The 21,535-nt window shown below is 40.3% G+C and overlaps 1 protein-coding gene across 1 annotated transcript in view; it reads right to left on the bottom strand.

Annotated features, from left to right (window-relative positions):
• Positions 1–567: 567 nt before the first annotated feature.
• Positions 568–21,535, bottom strand: part of ZSWIM6 (zinc finger SWIM-type containing 6) — a 134,722-nt gene continuing 113,754 nt past the window's right edge. The window contains exons 9-14 of the mRNA XM_080636515.1: positions 20,984–21,244; positions 17,755–17,890; positions 10,599–10,756; positions 9,913–10,076; positions 5,366–5,447; positions 568–3,026 (exon numbers count right to left, since the gene is read on the bottom strand). Coding sequence (XP_080492641.1) covers positions 2,164–3,026; positions 5,366–5,447; positions 9,913–10,076; positions 10,599–10,756; positions 17,755–17,890; positions 20,984–21,244 — 1,664 coding nt within the window. The 3' untranslated portion in view covers positions 568–2,163. The remainder of the gene's footprint in view (positions 3,027–5,365; positions 5,448–9,912; positions 10,077–10,598; positions 10,757–17,754; positions 17,891–20,983; positions 21,245–21,535) is intronic.

Genomic DNA, 21,535 nt, shown 5'->3' with positions numbered 1-21,535 from the left:
TGGGTGGAGTGAAAATACTTAAAAAGCCAATCCAAGAATAACAAGAACTGCCCTTGCATATATTCGCAGCACATCTCAATTCTCACAGGCACCAAAAACTCCCCTGAGTGGGAACATATCCCTGTGCTCTACCATCCTACGAGGGCAGTATGTCAAGCCTTACTGTTCATTGTACAGACCACACATCTTCAATCACAGACAGCATTTGTTCTCTCCTCTGATGCACCAGTCTTCTTCAACCAGCAACTGTGAACATTGCCATTTACGAGCAGATGTTTGAGGAACAGGACATTTCTTCCCTGGGCTTGGTGGTCACACTGCTTACCACCATAATGTACCAAAGTTGCAAGCTAGGTGTATGAACTACCCATACACAATTCAACTCCAGAAACAGACACCATAAAGGAGATAGAATCAACTTTCAAAAAACTAATTTTAATCAAAACAAAAAAATTGTTGATCATTAACAAGTTTATAAAACAGTGATTTAGTTACATAAATAAATTGATATCAGTGTATCAAATCTTAATTACTTTCAACTTCATGAGCATGTTTACATGGGTGATGAAGTACAACCTTTTTACCTATTATAATAAATAAAATGGAGAGCATGAAATAGTTTTTCTAAACAAAAATACCTACAAACATACCTCTAGCATGTTCTCTAATGAAGGGAACAAGAGACACTGGACAACTTTTGCACCAAAACATAAAAACTGCTTTAAAAAGCACAAGGATACAGAACCATCAGCTAAAGTGAAGACACTATACTGTAACCAAAGTTGGTATTTAATAATATAATGAACAGTTTGGTAGTTAGATCTCCAGTTTGGTTATTTTAAAGCATTAAGACAAGGCAAGATAGAAGGCTGCTTTTGTTTGAGTAACTCTAGAGAAAATAAAATATATTAAAAAAACAAACTGAAAAGTAGAACAGTCATACCTACACAACTTTCTGTCCTGCACAAAGTCAAAATACCTATGCAGAATATATATATATAATATATATATATGTTATTTGTGCACAAAGGTTAGCTTATTATTAGCTCACTGCAAAGGCGTAATGTATCGGGTCAATCATTTTGGAAAACATTTTGCGTTTTGTGTCAAAAAGGATATTTCTTTAAGTCTTCTAGGCTAGGAGGCACAAACCCCAAATCTGGCATACTGTATTCTTAATGCTAAGGCTTGCTGCTCTGGCTGTGTATGTTTTGTTGTCCCTCTTTACTATAGTGCCTGTTACAAGCATGTGTGTACGTGTGTATACATATATATGTATACACAAGTTGTATAAATATATATATATATAAAATTTCCCCATTAGGTATCAGTCCAACCATGCAATTCAAAAGGTGGCTCTGCATAGATGCCCAGCATATAGTTCACCACCTGAGCCAACCCTGAAGCAAGGCGCACTTTAGTCCTTCTGATAGGTTTTCTTTTTTGTTTAAAACCAAGCTACTGCAGCTTCAAGTATTTTGCATTACATAGATTTTTTTTATAAATTAGTTAATGTTATATTTTTCAATATTCAGACATATACTATTATATATATACAGTACAATAAATGCTCTCATTCTTTTTTTAATTTTTTTGATAAATCCCTGAGAATGTATGTTGACAGTCGCTAAGTTTCCACATGCACAAGCATTGTGTGCCATGCTTCTGGATGAACAGCACTGCAAAGCCACGTGGTCAGCCTTTTAACTACTAGTATTTCATTTGTTGGTTTGTTTAAATATGCTGAAATGTAAGGATGAGTTACAAAGGAGTAAAGCTGAATCCATTCGAGGTACTTATCACAGGATGGAGGTGTTTTGTTTGGTTTTTAAAGCCATTACAATATATGTTTGTTTTTGAGGCTGTGAACATATACAGAAAGAACAGGAGAGCGATGTGGGCTTTTGCCACTTGACAACATATACTCAGTGTAAACCAAACCTTTTTAACCTCTCTCTCACACAAAACAGGAAAAAGGAAAAAAAATAAAAATTAAACACACAAACTTTCACAACATGACAGTTTAGTTTGCAAACTCAATATAACTATACACATATAATACCGGTGTGGCTCTGTTTCTTTAAGTTAAAAAGGATACAAAGGCAGGCTCAAGTAAAAACAAACCACCCCTCCCATCCCCTGATCTCCATTCACACATTTTTGTCAACCAAACCGCTCACGAACCAGCATCATCAGTTTCTTTTTGCCTTTGTAGATTTGTTTTAGGTTGTCAATAAACTGTGTAAACTGGATGTGACCATCATGAGCCATTAAAAAGGTCTCTCGAGCCTTGCTGAGGAACTCTATAAACTCACTATAGTGTCGTGGGCTGATGTGAGTGAGACGTGAATGAGTTGTATTAATGTAGGCTCCGATCGTGGCATCCAAGAGTTGCCGTAAAGGGGCTTTGTCCAGTGACATGAGCTTTCCAGAGTTCCTCCTTCCATGAAGTCCCACCATGCCAGGAGTGGTCAAAGTACATCTACGCAGAATGTCTGACAGTACTGTTGCACATTTGACACTTTTGACCACCAGAGGTATTATAGCTGCTAGCTCATTTTTCCCAAGGGAGTGGCTGAGTGCACATGCCCACAGAACGTCATTAATGGCAGGGTGTGTGTCCTGATTGTAACTCAGGTTGAGATGTGTCATGGCCAAAGTGGCCAGCTTGTAGGCCCGCATGGGGTAACCCCGGTGCTCCATGTATCGTGCTATAGTAAAAAGCTGCGAGTAGCTCATGCCTGTTGTAGCAGCATCTAGAACAATTTGGTACGCAGTCTCGAAAGCTATGTGATCTTTTTCACATAAGGTCAGTGCAGAGAGAGCACAATTCTGAGGATCCTTCATGGCACACTGTAGAGCAAGCGTCCTAGCACTGCTGGCCAGCTTCTCCTGCTGATGGCAGTCCAGATGCAGACGAACAATGGTGCTGTTGGACATCACTGTTGTAGCAACAATACTAGTGGCTTCTGTCGGAGTGAAAAGTGTAAACCAGTTTTGCATGATACTATCCAGTGCATAAACACCTGAGGAAAGAAAGGAAGGATTAGCCAAAACTGATAAAATCTGACAGATACCGATGTTTAGCAACAGACTGCATCTGCAGCAAAGTTTAAGAGGTTGCCACTACATCCAAGGGGATGTGCTTCAGCAAAAATTGCTAAACCAGATAGCACAGCTGAAAAAGGACATTAAAACAAAGGCTACAGTGCAAACTCTGTAGCAACTACTAAAATATAGAGAACAAAAGAATAAATAAATAAACAAATAAAAGCCTGCATTGTAAGCTTTAACCTCCTGGTGCAACAACTGAGCTGTTTTACTTGTTATTTCAGACAATCTGGGTAACAAATACTGGCTCATTTGGTCTCATCTGACCAAATACTGTATACTGAATACTTTTGAATACTTTTGAAAGTTGATTTTAACTTATTTTCTTACTGTGTATCTCAAGGCACAGCACGTGAACAAAAGAATCTCCAGGTATGCTAAATGGCCTTTTTAACAGAACACCATGGCACACATTAGTGGAACACACCAAGCACACCTTGAAATACCGAAACATCCTAACCCCCACCTCCTCCTAACAGGCTTTTGAGATACATCTTCTGTCAAATTCAAATGCACCTGAACATGCAGATCCTTCTTAGATAAGTACTTTGAGCAATACGAACTACTGAATATTATCTGAAATAGGTGTTTTCCTTAGCGTCACTTTACTCCCAGTGTATGTTTGTATGTGTGTTTGGCAGGGGCTGGAAGAGGGAAACCGTGATAATGGGTTTCATAAATTGAACCTTATAGCCAACTAGAGTGCTTGTCATTGCTAGAGGTAGTTTACGCACAACTGTGAGCACATCTAAACCACACCCAGAGGTCCTCATTTTCTCTGTAGGACTCTGGTGCTTCCCATGCACACCTTCACTCACGTGCAACAAGTCAGCACAGCCAGAGCATAGCAGATCTTCATGTAAATAAACAGATTCCTTGCTTTACCAACTTGATTGAGTCTCAAGAGTATTTTGCATAACATTGTAAGGTTCTTTATGGGATACTTCTATTAGAATATGTAAACTAATTTAAAGCAGTATTATAACCAGCATTTTATTTGTCAATAGGCAGCTACACAAAATAATACCCAGGCACTAATATCTGTAAGGCAGCCTCAGCAATCATTATCTTAGCAAAGATATCAAAGCAATAAAACAAGAGCATTACATGGAATTTTGCAGACACAAACCACTTTCTGGCTGAGGGCATACAAAGGCAAGCTGTATTTTCCCATGCTATTGACAACATTAATTTCCCAGTTAAGCATAACAAAAAGAATAAATAATCCCGGGAATAAGCAGCAGCAATCCTCTGAAGTTCTGAAACTCAAGAAGCACTATGTGATAAAATCCAATCAATCAGATGTATGAAAAAGAATAAATACAGCAGGGAAACCTGCTTTTCAGAAATACCGTTAGTGACAATTAAAACTGCTTCCTTATTGTAAGTACTTATATTGTTCCCACTTCCACAACTGCTCATTTATTTATTTTATTTTTTACAGCTACAGTTTTTAATGCACTCATCTTCAGATCCTATATCCTCATCTTGCAGATGGTAAATACAGAAGCTGAGGGATGCCTCATCGGGACACAGGAAATCTACAGCAAAGCCCAGAAATGAATAGAATGTCCTTCTGAGTGCACTGCTCTCCCACTGCTATCCTGTAAGACTACTTTTCCTCTCACCTTATTTTCACCTTATGTGGTTAAAAATGGGTATATCATTGGTATCTGGTTAGCTTTACAGGGCAGATGAGTCCTGCACAGTATCATAGCCACATAACAAAGATGAATTACACTTAAAACTTTGGATTTACTCAGGGGCTTAAAAAACCCCAGCCCCTAAGAATGAGAACCTCTTCATGAGATCCTGTCTGCCACATGGTAGGAGGCATCCTCAGCATTTTATTTATCTGTTTTCTGGTTTCTCTTCCCACAGCTGACCAGATAGCTCTCTCAACTTGCCTTTCAGAGCAAGCGAAGTTGTAGCACAGAACAAGAGCGTAGAACCATGAGCCTTTTCTCTACTGCAGCCTCAAATCCATCATGGAAAGAACAAGAGAAAATCTGGGGTATTTCCCAAAGGCTACGCACACCCCCATCTTGCAGGATTTAAGAAGTTACCCTACACTACTCAACCACTGTCTCAATTGGTCTGTGCCTAAAAAAATCACTCATCACTGCCATAATGTCTTCCACCAAAGGAATTTTATAAATGAACAGAAAGTGGAAGACATACGCAGAACTTGGGTGTTGGCAAGCAAATCAAGCCCTCTAAGATTAGCTGACAAGAGAAGCATCTGAGAACATACCTACTTCTGTTGCACATGTCACCAACCACCTCACCATTTCCCGCCGTCGCCAATTAAGTGTGGACAGTGTCATCCGCATCACCTATCAAAGCAACACAAACAAAACACAAATTAATCCTATTGCAAACCATGGCAATATACCAACAATTAGAGATTTTAAGTTACTCGAATACACTAAGGTTCAAAGCGTCAGCCCCTTGCGCTCCCTACTCTGTCACCTCTTTTTTAGCAGGTATGTCAAAAGATTTGAAAAATACTGCTCAGCTAACTTAAAACAGCATGCAGAGAGTAAGTAATTCCAACTGTAGATCCTTTGAGGTTACAGGAGACACCACTTCTGTGGTCAAGAAAAAAACTCACCCCATAAAAGAGACCCAATCCAACAATAAAAATCACAATAAATTACTGATTAGTCAAATTAATTATATCATGTCTACTCCCTCTATGCACAATAGTCTTTAAAGTGGGAATGTGTGCTCAATGCTCAACTCTTGTTGGGCAAAGTAACCCCTTTAATTTTTCCTTCATCTGCATTTCTTGTCATTGACTCCAACAGTACGGACAGGAGTTAAGTGTACTGTGGTTTGACTGGCTGCTTATTCAGCAAAGATGTATATACACAATTGAACGTACATCCAGACAGTATTAAGAAGTCTTCCACAGTGATTTCTCTCTCTGAACAAGGAGTCCCTGCAAAGAAATTCTATCTTAAAACCATCAGAATCTTAGAAAATGGACTTTGATCGTAGTGCCCATATTTTACATCACTTGTGGTTATTGCCTATACTCTTTCTTCAAACATGGGAAGATTTGTTTATTCAGGAAAACAAACACTGCATGGAAATTGCATGTAAAGCTACCTGGACAGATCCCACAGACACCTAGATGCAGAAATCAAGTAGTTTTCCCCTTAAAATGTCAGTGATCATACTATGGTATTACTGTTGGCAGCATTTAAATAAACAGCATAATAGGTCAATCCTAGAGCTCTTGGCCATGATCTTTACACATTAAACTCAATAATGCACTCACAAAACAGCTTGGAGTCAGCACCATTTGTAAGAGGGTTCTCAACACATATCCCCTCTCAATCCTAAGGTTACTTCAAAGCGGCATGTAGCCCTCTCATGTATGTCACTTGCCACCTCCTTCCGTCCAATGCTGTAGATAGGATAATTAAGAAGACAGCAAAATTGCTGAGGAGCACAAATACACAGATGATCTTTAAGAAGTCTGGTTATAAGCAACCATGAGTGGTTCCAAGTTGGCCTCCAAAAATTCCCACATTGAGACCCTGGTGACTGGCTGTACACATCACCCAAAGTTACATGACAAGGCCAGCTTTGTTGGCCTCAGATACTGGGGTATCATTTTAACTAAACACTAATGTAAGTGCTAGATTGGAGAACAGCATTTGGAAAGAAAGAAAACTGATCTGCAAGGAGCAACCCAACCTATTTTAAACTGTGAAAATATAGCTAAGGTAAACAATGGAACCAGCCTTTGCTTGAAGTCCTTCTGGAAGAAAAACAGGCAGCCCCAAGTTAAAATGCTTTGGAGTGTAACTATCTGTCCCATTACATACATCAAAGGTAAGGAGTCTAGGTGACTTCCTATATGAATGCACACACATTGAAAGCTAGCACTCCTCCAATATCCATGATGAATTTTCAGCTTCCTACAAGTAGAGTGAATCCAAGAGAAAATACAGGGTTATGAACTGAATTCTGCTACTGGTGAGGGAGGAAAGAAGGTAAAAACCAAAACCAAACAACAGTGTGAATGATGACTTCTCTGAAAATCTTCTCTGATTACTTTCCTCACTGTGATGCTCCGTAGAAGGATCAGCAGTTATAAGAACTTTCAGCACATGTAGTGTTGCCGTAACGGTAACTCCAGTGTAGACAGTCTTAACTTGGAAGCAAAACTCAATACCATATCTAATTTCTTGACACGGGAAAAGTTTCTTGACAAACTATTCTGGAATTAGGTTCCTTTCATTTGATTAACCTGACAAGCTAAGAACAGAAAGACAGGGACCCTTTACTGATAAGACCCCCAAAGATTTCAAATAAAGTACATATTGATGTCCTGACCATGGAGGATCTGAAGTTAATTTATACTGCAGCACAAGTTGCTGAAGAACTATTTCATTTTTGCTGAATATATTCTAGAGCTACTTCTTCCTGAAAGGGAGCTGCACATCTATCAAGTTAGATCTACGCTATCAGTTGAAGAGAACTTCTCAACAAGTCAGGAAGTCTGTAATGACAAGAGGCTCCTGTGAATTGCACAGCTTATCTGAAAACTAAGCCCTCTTCCACACAGAGTAACTTTGCCTCTGTCTAAATGGATCTTTACAAGAATTTTTTACAAACTAACAGAAGATCTCACCCTCCCGTAAGAGACAGAAGAAATGGACAACCAACCATTAGCTTCCACTCCAATGCAAGACCTCTTCATTATGCACCTTGGAAGGAGGTTTACTTATTCAGTCACAGGTTTCAGGGTGCAAAGGACACCACTTCCCAAATACACCAGTCCCACAAACAGTACCTGTTTGCACATGTGCAGTAATACTCCCTTGCACTGACACAGCATACAACAAGCAAACAGAGGAACAGAACCTCTCCTGTACCTGCTGATGTTACAGCATCTGTGCTAGTAAGGTTCTGAAGAACAGAATATAACCGAGATGCTTTGTCCCCCTTTGGCCATGCTGATGACCTCTTTACGTAGCCAGTTCAAAAGCCTTCCTCCTGCTGAATCACAGAACACATGCTGCCATTGGAAATACAGAAAAAGAACCTAGGAGTACTCCCAAATCTGGAACAATAGAAGAGGCTTTTCTGTCACAGAGATCACAGTGACAGAGTTGTGAAATTGTTGGCATCATCCTCGTAACCCAACCAGGCCAACTTGCCATTGCACTGGCTGTGGCAGAACAATATACCTGCAAGGACGCCGCTGTTTAGGTTACCACATGATGGAAGAGTTTTCTAGGACACATAAATATGTAAATAGTGAGATACTAGATAATGAATACAGACAATCTAATTGCCATGAAGTCAGGGAGAGGGGCAGGAAGGGGGAAGCATCTGTAGGCTGCAAGACACTGCTGACACTAACGTTTTGCAGAAGTGTCACCGCAGAAATCTACACAGCTGTGAGTTACTACCAGAAAACTGCTATACATCTTCTTTCTGGAAAGCAAACTACCTTTAAGATTATTAAAGCACCTTCATAAGCTTGGGACACAACAGTGGACAAGTTCTACATGAGTTTGTTCCAGACACTGAGGAGAAAGTATGGGCTTACAGTATTTCTTTCTCTAACTAGATCTCATTGAAGTCATTCTGGTGATACCATCAACCACAAAGGAGTATCCATGAATACAATGATATCCAAAGTGTGCTGGTGCCACTGAAAGATTTCTTGGTGAATGCTTGAGGTGACACACAGGTCAATCATAAGGATCTGTCCTGGGTTGAGCAGTAGCAGTCATTTTTCTCCTTCTTAGTAGCTGCTGCAGTGCTGCATTTTTGACTTTCAACCTGGGAACAATGCTGATAACACCGATGTTTTTAGTTGTTGCTAAGTCATGTTTCCTCTGACCAAGAAGACTTTCTGAGTCTCATGCTCTGCCAGGGAGGAGGGGAAGCAAGGAGGAAGCAGAGATAGGACACCTGGCCCAAACTAACCAAAGGGGTATTCCATACCACAGCACATCATGCCCAGTATATGAACAGGGGTCAGTTACCCGGAAGGGTTAGATCACTGCTCAGGTCAGGCTGGGTATTGGTCAGCGGGTGGTGAGCGGCTGTATTCTCTTCCCTTGTTATTTCCCTTATCATTACTGTTATTATTATTGGTTGTAGCAGTAGTGATTTGTGTTATACCTTAGTTACTGGACTGTTCTTATCTCAACCCGTGGGAGTTACATTCTTTTGATCCTCCTCCCCATCCCTCCAGGAGCGGCGGCAGGAAGGGTTGGGGGGAGTAAGTGAGCAGCTGCGTGGTTTTGAGTTGCCGGCTGGGCTTAAAACATGACAGGATCTTCCTCTCTCTTAGCACCATTTGCCTTAGAAACAGGTAATTATGGTTGACCTTGGCATTTTCTATTAATTCAACAAGCACTTACCGAACCTCATTGAGGGGAAAGGAAGGGAATGAATGGTAAGAAACTCCTCAAGGCCATGCAGAACATATACAGCATTTCTGGCAAACAGAATAATTTTGCTTTCTTCCAGTCAAATACTCTTGAGCCCATTGCACTGGTCCCCTCTCACCCCTGAACAGGAGAGTGCCCTGCAGCCAGCTGCTCCCAGCTCCCCCATCTGAACAGCGCAAAGGGGCTGCACACATCTGCATGCAGATGTGACAAACATCTGTGTTTACCACATCATTGAGCTTTGTAACAGAAAACAGAATCAAAAAACTCCAGACAGATCCCAAAGAGGGTATGGTCCTCCGTGCTTAAAAGCTACACCCACCAACACTGTCAAATTTCTTTCTTCTACTGTAATAATAACGAATGAGGGAAATACCTGAAGGCCCAACTCCAGAGAAACTTTCAGAAGAGTGATATCTGGCAAGCTGTCCATGAGTGTTGCTATTTTAAATGCATCCTGGGCAAGTTTGAAGATGTGTGATGATGAGTGGATGTTTTTCTGGATGGATTCTAACACTGTTTCCAGTCTTCGAACATCACCTGCAAGGCATAAACACTGTCACCAAAATGGAACAAGCTCCCAAAACATCCAGAGATGCATTATAATTGAGCCTGCCGTTGCTATGCAATAGTACAATGTTTCAGTTTTACATACTTTTTTTTTAAAACCTTCCACAATTAAATCACATGTGAACAAAAGATACAAGACAGCACAAACTGCTCTAGTGCCTGATGATGTAGTGCAGTACATGGCCAAAAATCATCCTGATTTGTGAATATTAGAAGAGATTTGTCCACTCTTGGGTCTCGCTGTCTATGTCACGTGTCAGAAGAATAAAAAGCTGTCTCATCAGCTTCAGATCAAGGTCACCATATAGCCAGCTTAAAACTCCTTTGCTAGAAAATTAAGTGGCAGGTTTAAGCCAGTTCAGTTTGTTGCACCCATTTCAAGCTCCTGTCAGACTGCAATTTGGACTCCTAAACACAAGTTTTATGATTTGTTTACTCCATGCAATATTAAAAGCAAACAGTTAGTTGACTACGTAACTGACAGCAATGTACCTTTGGCTGCTGTTAGCATGGTTGATGCCAGTTCACACTGCTGGGATTCAATGTGACTTAGGGTGAACCAGCGGGGATACCGGTTTGGAACAACTGATGCAATATGGTGCGGGCGGGACATGTCTCCCGAAGGAGCAGTAGATTCCAATACTAACAACCTGAAATAAGGAAGAAATCCTCTTTCATTAAATCATTATTACATTAGGTTATTCATGAGCAAAACTAAAGCTGCAACAACACTTAACCTTGTTTACAAAATGGGCCTTTTTGGTTATTAAAAAAAAAAAAAAAGGAAAACCTCTTCTTGGGGAATCTTAAAAGTCCATTTGCCAAACCTGCCTACATCAGTGGGCATCTGCAGCAATTTACGCGATAATTAACCCACCTATTAACCAAGGCAGCAGAGACTTTCTGCATCCTGCATAGAGCTGAAGCTTTTCTCCCTTTTTTGTCACTGAACCACAGCCCTCACGAAGGAAAGTAGAATAGTTCTCCGCTGTACTGAGAACATGTGAGTATTTTTCAGTATTTGGAACATTTTTTCTTCAAAGTAAGGGAGAGGAATAGTCAACAAATCATTTGGATTTTCAATTTGCAATAAATTCAGATGTGTATTTATGTCCAAAAAGGGCATTTTACAGTTCAACTATGACTACTCTTTGAAACGTTAAATTTCAGCCTACCAACATTTTATAATGCACCATAATCTGATGTTAGAGCCCCAAACATCAATGACATAATTTCCGTTGAAGTTACTTTTCAGACTCTATTTCCTAATCCTGAAACAAAAATTTCTTTGAGCATGTGTGAACCTACAACAGTCTTACCCACCACAGAGAACTCATACTTAGAAAATTAAAATTAATGTGTTTGCTGTTGACTACTGCAACACAAGTGACAGCCCACAACAGAGACTCAATGTTACAATACGCTAGATACAGCCAGTATACCAGATACTATATAAATGCCAACATAAAAAAGTAAGAGTGTACAAAAATAGGCATTTTTATTCAACAGAATTCAGCATAATTCCAAAATACAAATGGTTAATGAGACATCAAATGAAATAAGACAACATCCAGAAGAAAAGCTTTTCCAGTGCTTAGGTTTCTGAAGAGAATTACCATCTGAGTTCTGTTTCTACCAGCTTTCATGTGCAAGTGATTTTCCTGCAGGAAGAGGAAATTGGATCTCCTCTATCAATAAAATTGTAACTCCTGATTATTGAAAATCCAATGCATTGTGACTTTCCATGATAGAATATTTCTTACGGAATAAGCTCATTTAAATGTAAGTTACAATTGCTCGCACTCAGATGAATATATCTAAGTTCTTTAAGTAACTGGAAATGCAAGTCTTTTTTTCTCAGTAAGATATTTTGAAGTTCCATCAGTTTTCTGTAGGTTCCTGAAGTATATGAGAGTATCTTTAAGAATTCCCTGAGAAAAGTAAAATTAAATATATGGGAGGGTATCTAGCAGGCACATATAAATAAAACATACCATATAAGTAACTATCAGCAGGTTATATAAACATTTTCAGACACATGTAATGCATGCTAATATCAAAAAAGAGACTCCACTTGCAATTTGTATTGAGTCAAATCTCTTTATATTCAGTGTATTGAGACACTTATGTATGTAGCTTTATAAACACAAAAATAAAATACATATAAACTCTTCAGCTGACTTTTTTCCAAGCACAGAGAGACAGTGGGGAGAGAGATGCACTATTAGATGGCTTCAGTAAACAGTAAAAATCTCCCTACCTAAAGCAAAAAGGGATTATTAGGTTATGAGTAACAGTAAATAGACTAAAAGCATGAAAGAAAGAGGCTGTTTTTGGGAAATCTTTTGTCACTTTGAATTTCATTGCCAGCTTTTATGTTCTTTTGCTGTGAAAAGAAATGCTGTTGTGAATTGGTGGCTTTCATGCAATTTTGGCAAGATTAGGGAAAATCAGAACAAGTACAAGCAGATTTAGCATTCCTCACTTCCTCCCTCCTCCCCTTTCAAATACCAATAATTTAGCTAGGTTTTAGCAAAGCTATCTTGTGATTAAACATCACCATTAAAGTCTGGCTCCCAAAGCCTGGGTGAAATTCAGGCTTAACAAGATATCAGCCAAACTAAGCCAAACATTCATGTTCAGATTCCAAGTGAGCAGTCAACTAGGTCACTGCAGATCCACATTCTCCATGACTCTGCTCTGTATATTTCAGCACTGCAAGCAGAGAACTGCAGACACAAGTGACCATCAAGGACAGCACAACCCTATCCTTGCAGATCTGAGGTGTATGCATGACCAGTTTTATGGTCTCATCTTTCACTGATTTCATACTGAGTATTCCACACACTAAAACAGGATTCAGAAACCAGAACAGCAACAGATGTATTTTGAATATAGAGAAGTACTATGTGCTGCCATCACAGGTCATTGACTCGTGTCAACTGACACTAAAGAGGTCTGGAAAGCAACTAGCAAGGGTCTTAGAAAGTTAACTTCTTTAATAACTGTTGAAGTGAAGAAAGAAATATGCTCCTCTTCTAACAGCATGAGTAACTGCACACATTTACTAATGTAAACTGCAGCACATTTACTAATTTCCACATGAGATTTTTGTCCTTTTCCTTTTGCCATTTCCTCCCTGCCACAGAAGAAAGATGCTTGAGTTTTCCTCTTCTGACTTATTCAACCTCACAACTATGAGACAGACATTCAATCTTCATGTCTGCTTTCTTTTTCCCCCCTCAAGGTAGTATTAAGTTACTTTTTCATTTGGTTTGTATTTGGACTCCTTTATACACTGAACTATCACTTTAGCACAAATAGAAAGAGAAACCAATCTTCTTCAGCAGAATTTGAAAAGTGCTAAGGAATGCAGACAAATAGAAGGTTTCTAAATCTGCCATTACCACCATTCAAGACAGAAGTCCACATTTCTGAAGAGTGCCAAATATCAAAATACAGAAGGACTGATTATTGTCTAGTGCTGAACTCTCATCAGGCTTATGAAGTGATGACAAAAGGGCTTGGAGAACAGTGCCAATTATGATGTCTCCTGTAACTTTACCAGACGGAAACAGACATCTTATAAACAGACATTCTTATAGTAGTCTGTTTGAAAAGTGACTTCATTGGCTGAGATGACAGCTTCATACCAAAAGATAGGTGGAACGGCCCATGACTAACCGGAGATTTCAACATTTGGATCTTTCAGTGCCTTGCTTGTTTTTTCAGTTGAGAAAGGAAACTTCCAGAAAAGAAGTTTTCAGTTATGACTGGTTTCTGAGGAAAGCCCTAATCCTTGTTCAAAAGGAATGGCATGCTGCTGTCACATTCACAGAAGCATTCAGTGCACTGTGCAAAGCTGCTGATGGATGCCTACTCCAGCATAAAACCTACTTTCAGCATCATGGTTTCAGTAGCTTAAGGAGGAAAACTCCACACAATCTCTGAGGAACACTTAAAGGTAGTAACTGAAAATAAATACAAGGGCACAGTCTACTTCATAAAATTAACCTTTCATCTAAAAATAAACCCCATAAAACAACCAACAAATAACCAACAAAAACCAAACCCCCAAGAAACAACCAACCAAAAACCCTCCTCACCACAATTTGTACTATTTTACTATCTGACATGACCAGGGTTATTAATGCATTCAACTTGTGAAAAAATAAAGAGGGACGTACTCTGATGGCCCAGACAGCTTACTGATACATTTGAATGTTTTCATTACTAATGCATTTTGTCGTCTTGATGTATTTGCTCAGTAAGGTTCCATGGGATACAGCCCTAGAGGGCAGGGTGGCCCAAGACTGTTGGTTGTTATTCAAGGATCACCTGCTACAAGCTCAGGAGTGTTGCATCCCAACTAGAAGGAAGTGCAGCAGGAGGGCCAGGAGACCTCCTTGGGTGGATAAGGAGCTGCTGAGGAAACTTGGAGGGAAAAAAGAGGCTTATAAAAGGTGGAAGCAGGGACAGGTCGCCTGGGAAGAATACAGGGATGCTGTCCGGGAAGCTAGGGACCAGGTGAGGAAGGCTAAGGCCCAGTTAGAACTGAACTTGGCTAGGGATGTGAAGGATAATAGGAAGGGATTCTACAGGTATGCAGCAAATAAAAGACAGACTAGGGACAACGTGGGCCCCCTCCAGAAGATATCAGGAGAACTGGCTACCATGGATTTGGAGAAGGCTGAGGTTCTTAATGACTTCTTTGCCTCAGTCTTCACTGGCAAAGGCTCTGACCGCACCACCCAAGTCTTGGAAGGCGGACGCAGGGACTGTGAGAATGAAGACCCTAGGCCCTCTGTAGGAGAGGACCTGGTTCAAGACCATCTTAAAAACCTAAACGCACACAAGTCCATGGGACCTGATGAAATCCATCCGCGGGTCCTGAAGGAGCTGGTGAATGAAGTTGCTAAGCCACTGGCCATCATATTTGAAAAACCTTGGCAGTCAGGTGAAGTTCCTGATGACTGGAAAAAGGGAAATATAACCCCCATTTTCAAGAAGGGGAAAATGGATGACCCAGGGGCTTACAGACCAGTCAGTCTCACCTCTGTGACTGGCAAAATCTTGGAGCAGATTCTCATGGAAAGCACACTAAGGCACATGAAAAACAAAAAGGTGGTTGGTGACAGCCGGCATGGCTTCACTAAGGGGAAATCCTGCCTGACCAATTTGGTGGCCTTCTATGATGGGGCTACGAAACTGATGGACAGGGGTAGAGCAGTTGACGTCATCTACCTAGATTTGTGCAAAGCGTTTGACACTGTCCCACGACATCCTTGTCTCTAAATTGGAGAGACATCAATTTGATGGGTGGACCACTCGGTGGATAAAGAACTGGCTGGATGGCCACACACAAAGAGTTGTGGTCAATGGCTCGATGTCCGGCTGGAGACCGGTAATGAGTGGTGTTCCTCAGGGATGGATGTTGGGACCGGTCTTGTTCAACATCTTTGTCGGTGACATGGACAGTGGGATTGAGTGCGCCCTCAGCAAGTTTGCCGGTGACACCAAGCTGTGTGGTTCCGTTGATACGCCGGAGGGAAGGGATGCCATCCAGAGGGACCTCGACACGCTTGTGAGGTGGGCTGATGCCAACCTTGTGAAGTTTAACCATGCCCAGTGCAAGGTCCTACACCTGGGTCGGCGCAACCCCAGGCACAGCTACAGGTTGGGCAGAGAAGAGATTCAGAGCACCCCTGCAGAGAAGGACTTGGGGGTGTTGGTCAATGAGAAAATGAACATGAGCCGGCTTCAGTGTGCGCTCGCAGCCCAGAAAGCCAACCGTGTGCTGGGCTGCATCAAGAGGAGCGTGACCAGCAGGTTGAAGGAGGTGATCCTGCCCCTCTACTCTGCTCTCGTGAGACCTCACTTGGAGTATTGTGTGCAGTTCTGGTGTCCTCAACATAAAAAGGACATGGAACTGTTGGAACAAGTCCAGAGGAGGGCCACGAGGATGATCAGGGGACTGGAGCACCTCCCGTATGAAGACAGGCTGAGAAAGTTGGGGCTGTTCAGCCTGGAGAAGAGAAGGCTGCGTGGAGACCTCATAGCAGCCTTCCAGTATCTGAAGGGGGCCTCCAAGGATGCTGGGAATAGACTGTTCATCAGGGACTGCAGTGACAGGACAAGGGGTAACGGGTTAAAACTTAAACAGGGTAAGTTTAGATTGGATATAAGGAAGAAATTCTTTACTGAGAGGGTGGTGAGGCACTGGAATGGGTTGCTCAGGGAGGTTGTGAATGTTCCATCCTTGGCGGTGTTCAAGGCCAGGTTGGATGAGGCCTTGGGTGGCATGGTTTAGTGTGAGGTGTCCCTGCTCATGGCAGGGGGGTTGGAACTAGATGATCTCAAGGACCTTTCCAACCCTAACTATTCTATGATTCTATGATTCCAGTTCCTAAAATGCTTATCAGAAGCAGCAAGTATGAAAGGTCAGTCTTCATATTTCTCAGATTTCTTCGTTAACATGTTACTAGATGCTCTTGGAGGCATAAAAAGACAGGCTAAGCAGACTTTTAGCCTCACCTGACAGTAGCTATGTTTTGTTCTTACGCATTCCCTCCTGTTTATTCCTTTGATCACAGTTGTGTTTTTTTTTTTTGAGAAACTAGCTCCAGAATACACACCTTCAAACCATTAGGACACAACTTTTCTGATGAAGCTAAATACTACTTATGTGGATAGTGTGTCCTTCAATCACTGTGCAACCATTCTTGAAAATAATGACCAGGAAAACCCAACACTTCTTTTTTCTTTTTTATCTGGAACTTGATTGCTCTGAGTATTCAATTGTGGATATTCTTTGTCAGCCATCAGCTACAAGGTTCTTGACAGTGACCACGCAACTCAGACAGGAACAGCTTCTTCCTTGCATTGTAGATGGACAATTTTATTGCTGAGCATTGAGGCTCTTGAAACTTCTTTCAAAAGAAGTTTCTTAGTTACCATTACCGTTCCGGCCTGCCTCAAGATAAAGCTAGCACACAGTGAGCACTCCCTGAGAATCATCTTTTTCCTGATTACTGAAGATGCATTGGATGCAAGTCAGACATTTTGTTGTCAGATGACATACTCTATATAAACCCCAACATTCACCCAGATGTGGACAAAACTGCTTTGTTATGAAACACAAGAAAAGAATGCTGGCTCAGACCTCACCTTATGGTTTCAAATCATTGAGGGTTAATTTATAAAGAATGCCAGTGGAACAAATAGCCCTACCGAACAGGCTAAGCAGATGATGATTCTGAGACTGCTGCTGCAGTGCCTCCTTCTCATTTCCTAGACAATACCATCACACACACATACACAACTGCATGGGTGAGAGAACACACATGCTAAAGCTGCCATTGTTTAACACAAACCCATGTGCCCCAAGAGGAGGATTCTAGAAGGATTTATAACAAAGAATGCTTTTTTTGTGGTTGTAGATAAGCACTAATTGTACATTTATAAAGATTATACTGTAGTTACTAGAGACACCAACTGCTTTTACAGACGACAACCGAAGTAGATTTTCCTTAAAGGGAAGCATGCTTCTTTTAGAAAAAAAGACTAGATCTTGATTAACAAGCTTTTCCCCCTTTCCTAACTGCTACCACTACTTGTGCTCCTTTCTAGATGACTTGCAAATACGTACCGCATGGCTCTCAGTGCAGTTTTGTATGCCAATTCAGCATCATGAGGTAGGAGAGAGGTGAAGAGATACTTGGCAAATGTGTGCATTGGAACACTCTCTCGATGGATGACTTCACCTAAACCACTATATGGTCCAGCTGCAGTAGAAAGAAAGAGAATGTATATCTTTACTTACTGCTAAAAACCAACATACAGACCCTTAAAAATATTCACTATACCTTCAGTTACAATTGATATTCAGAGCAGAGTTTGCTGTACAAAAAGTTATACTGCTATTTCTGTGAAACATGTTACAAATATATCACATACAGTGTATTACAAGTATATTAAATACCATATTCTTTGAGACAACCAGACAGACTGCAAAATGTGTAGTACTAAGCATACCAGTGTGCATACAAATGACAGAATGATTCCAGTCTCCATGGGGCTCATTCAGCAAGCCTATAGTATGCAAAAGTAGAAAGTGATAACCCTAGCCTTGCCTTCACATAGCTACATTGTGCACATGAATCCCTATGTATCCTGTTGGTGCATGACTGCTTTATCAAAAAAACACCAGAAAAAAAAAACAAATCTAAAGAGTGGTTACAGTGAATAAATGTGTACCTTTAATTGAAGTTACATGGACAATCACCACAGCAGCACCTAATCCCTATTGATGTCTCACCTGACATTAGGCATTTAAATAACCTTTTAGTCTGGACTTGGTCTCCAGAGAAGACCAGGTCAGATCTTGCACCAAAGCTGGTTTTGTGAGTCCATTATAGCCACATGATCTTAAAAATTTTATTTGTTGTAGGAAAACTATATCCACTGTTGGAGCAACGGATTTTGCTCACACTCAGCGCAGCCAGTGCAGTATTTCAACTTCACAGCAGCAGCAGCAAGACTGACGACAACAAAAACATTAAATGCAACTCTTTCCTTGCCAAGTTCTGAATGTTCATGGTGCATTATGAATCCCATTTCCTGCAACCTTAAGATTTTTATTCCTATTAATAGGAAAACAATGTGAGCTTTTGACTTCAGCAACTAGAGGTTCAGGCAGTTGATGCTGCAAGATACAGAATAAGAATCTTATATTAAGTATTATTGGACTATTATTGCACAGGTAGCAGTCAGTAATCCTAGAAGTTACTACTACTTCTAGAGACTCTGACCCTACACACTTGGATGGATGGATGGATGGATGGATGGATGGATGGATGGATGGACGGATGGATGACCTTGTGAGCACACTTCTTTGCTGCAGTCATGTGTCATTTAAACTGCTCTCAAAGCAATTCAAACATGGCCAAGACTACCCTGAAGCAGATGAGGAGAAACAGCCAAGCTGTTTCATCAACATTTTTCTGACTAGTGCCCTAGCACAACAGAAAAAGATAAAAATCACTAGGCATGAAAAAAATCTGAGCTCCATAGCTGGGCATTTCTGAAGACTGAGGCTGATTAAAAAGAAATGTCAATGAACAATTGGCAGGTGACAGTGTATCTCAATCATTTAAAATGAAGTTGAAAGCCATTCAAAGCTGGCTGGCATTGCTTCAGTGAAAGAAGCCATTTCATGTAGGCTTGCCAGTTGGTGGTCCAATCAGAAACTCAATTAGGACACGAAGAATACATGACAAGCATTTATATGAAAATATATTCCATCATTAACTTAGCAGTGAAGCAAAAAATTAGAACAGGTCTTGGAAAACAGTCTTACATTCTGCTTTCTCACGCATTCAAATGGCAGATACATACAGCATGCATTAATCTGCTTTAACAGCATAGAAATAAGCTTAATATTGGATTAAGTTTTCTTTATTATATCTACAGGACTAACTATAAAAATGCAATTTATATGATTAGCATATTCAATCACTGCACAGTTTTATTTCCATGTGAGCTGGCAGTTTCTGCCTAACCTGGAGTAAACGGAAATTATTGCATGAAAGTCAGATTTCTCAGCACACTATAGTACAAGACCATCATTGCATACTGCTCACCATAGCAATTCTGTAGACAGCTATATTAGCAGAGTTCCTGCTATGCTCACTTATTTACTACTCTAAGAAAACATAAAAAGAATTTCAGTGATCAAAGTAGTAAACTAGAACTATCAGAGAACACTTTAGAGAAATCCTGCCTTTTTCTCATAAAGCATCCTTACCAGCAAATAGATGCAGCAAACTGATTTTATAATTCATAGGATCACTATCTGGTGGCTACTAGCTGGATCCAGCAAGCAGCTGTTCTTATCCAAAGGCCGTAAAGCAGCAGTACAGACACACCACAAAGGAAACTCTCCCCATAGTGCGGCTTCTAGGCAGTTTCAAATGTCCAAATCACCTTCCAATAAGAGGAAGTTTCAAAAGACAAATGTCTCACAAAAAGGATACAAAACTTGACTGTGTAGTAGTCTTCACAACTTACTTAGAGCAATAACATACTCCCCAGCATACCCTGAGCAAAAACTCAAAACTTGGACCCTGCCTTTGAATAATTGGTTCCTCTGAAGTTTTTCTTCCATTTAAAAACCTTCAAATCAGAAAGACAACCTCAGAACTCATGAGATTACTCTCTGAACATAAGGCCTAAGTGCTACATGCCTTTTTAAAAAAGCTAAGTTAAAAGTATGGACTTTTTTGTACAAATTTTATTGGAACACATGAGCTACTTCCCAAACACAAATCGTCTTGGTCAAAATTCAGTCATCAGACCAGGCATTAAGCCTCAATATTTGACTGCATATCAGTTGTATGATACAAACTTCAAAGGCAAGTCATTTTCTTAACTGCCACAAAAAAAAAAGTTACATTTCTGTCCCAGCAACCTTAAGAATTTTCTGAGCCTTTGACTTGGGAACAGAAGTACAGACCTTCATACATTTAGAATGCTGCCAGTCCCTTTTTTTATGACACAAAGAACACTTAGAATTTTGCTACCTGAGAACTACTGATAACTGATGTCTGTATTTGAGTGTGAGCTTGGGTTGTATAATCACAATACTGAGATTATGACATCCAACAAAAGGCTTATAGGTCAATAGATGCCTAATTCTTACAGTTATGTGATATCTAAAGAATGTTTGATTTTTGTAAGAGATTGGAAACAAAATTTTGCTGCAGTGGTGTGTCAAAAAACCACCTAAGTATATAAGGCAGTTTCCACGGGAATACTAGCTGTGTGCTTGTGTAAGTGAAGACAGTTTAAAGAAGCAGTTAGCATCTATATTGAGCTACCTTCTAATAGGAAGACTGCTTGCTTTCGAAAAATCTTCACCAGAGTATCATCCAATTCAATTTCTTGTAGCTTAGAAATGAGCTGCTCCTCATTTCGACAAACCTTCTCTTGTGCATACAAGCCATCTGGCATTATTCGTTGCTGTCCCAGACCTATCAATGCTACTTCCACAGCCAGCGTCAAATAAGATTCCCCTTCTTCAAATAACTTGTGAGCAGGCAGGTGGTGGTACTCCAGAGATTTGCATTGCCCCATGTGGTCTGTAAAGGGTGACACAGAAAAAAAACACATCAGCAAATCATTCCAACCCATTATCTGCCTATAATGTTATATATACAAATGCTTCTTCTGTTAGTATTATTATTTTTAATTATTTAAATTACTAGTGCAATCTCAAAATCCAGTGATCCAATTTAAAACATCCCACCCAATTCTACATGATAGCAATACACAGAACAATTAGATTTTAAATAACCCACTCAAGTAAAACTATACATTTTATTTTTAAACGGCATGATTTACAGAAAGGCAGTTTCTCCAGCTTTGCATTA

Source organism: Psittacula echo, assembly GCF_963264785.1.
Source record: "Psittacula echo genome assembly, chromosome: Z".
Lineage (NCBI taxonomy): Eukaryota > Metazoa > Chordata > Aves > Psittaciformes > Psittacidae > Psittacula > Psittacula echo.
Note: the sequence above shows the minus strand (reverse complement) of the source record. Positions and strands in the feature narration are given on the sequence as shown.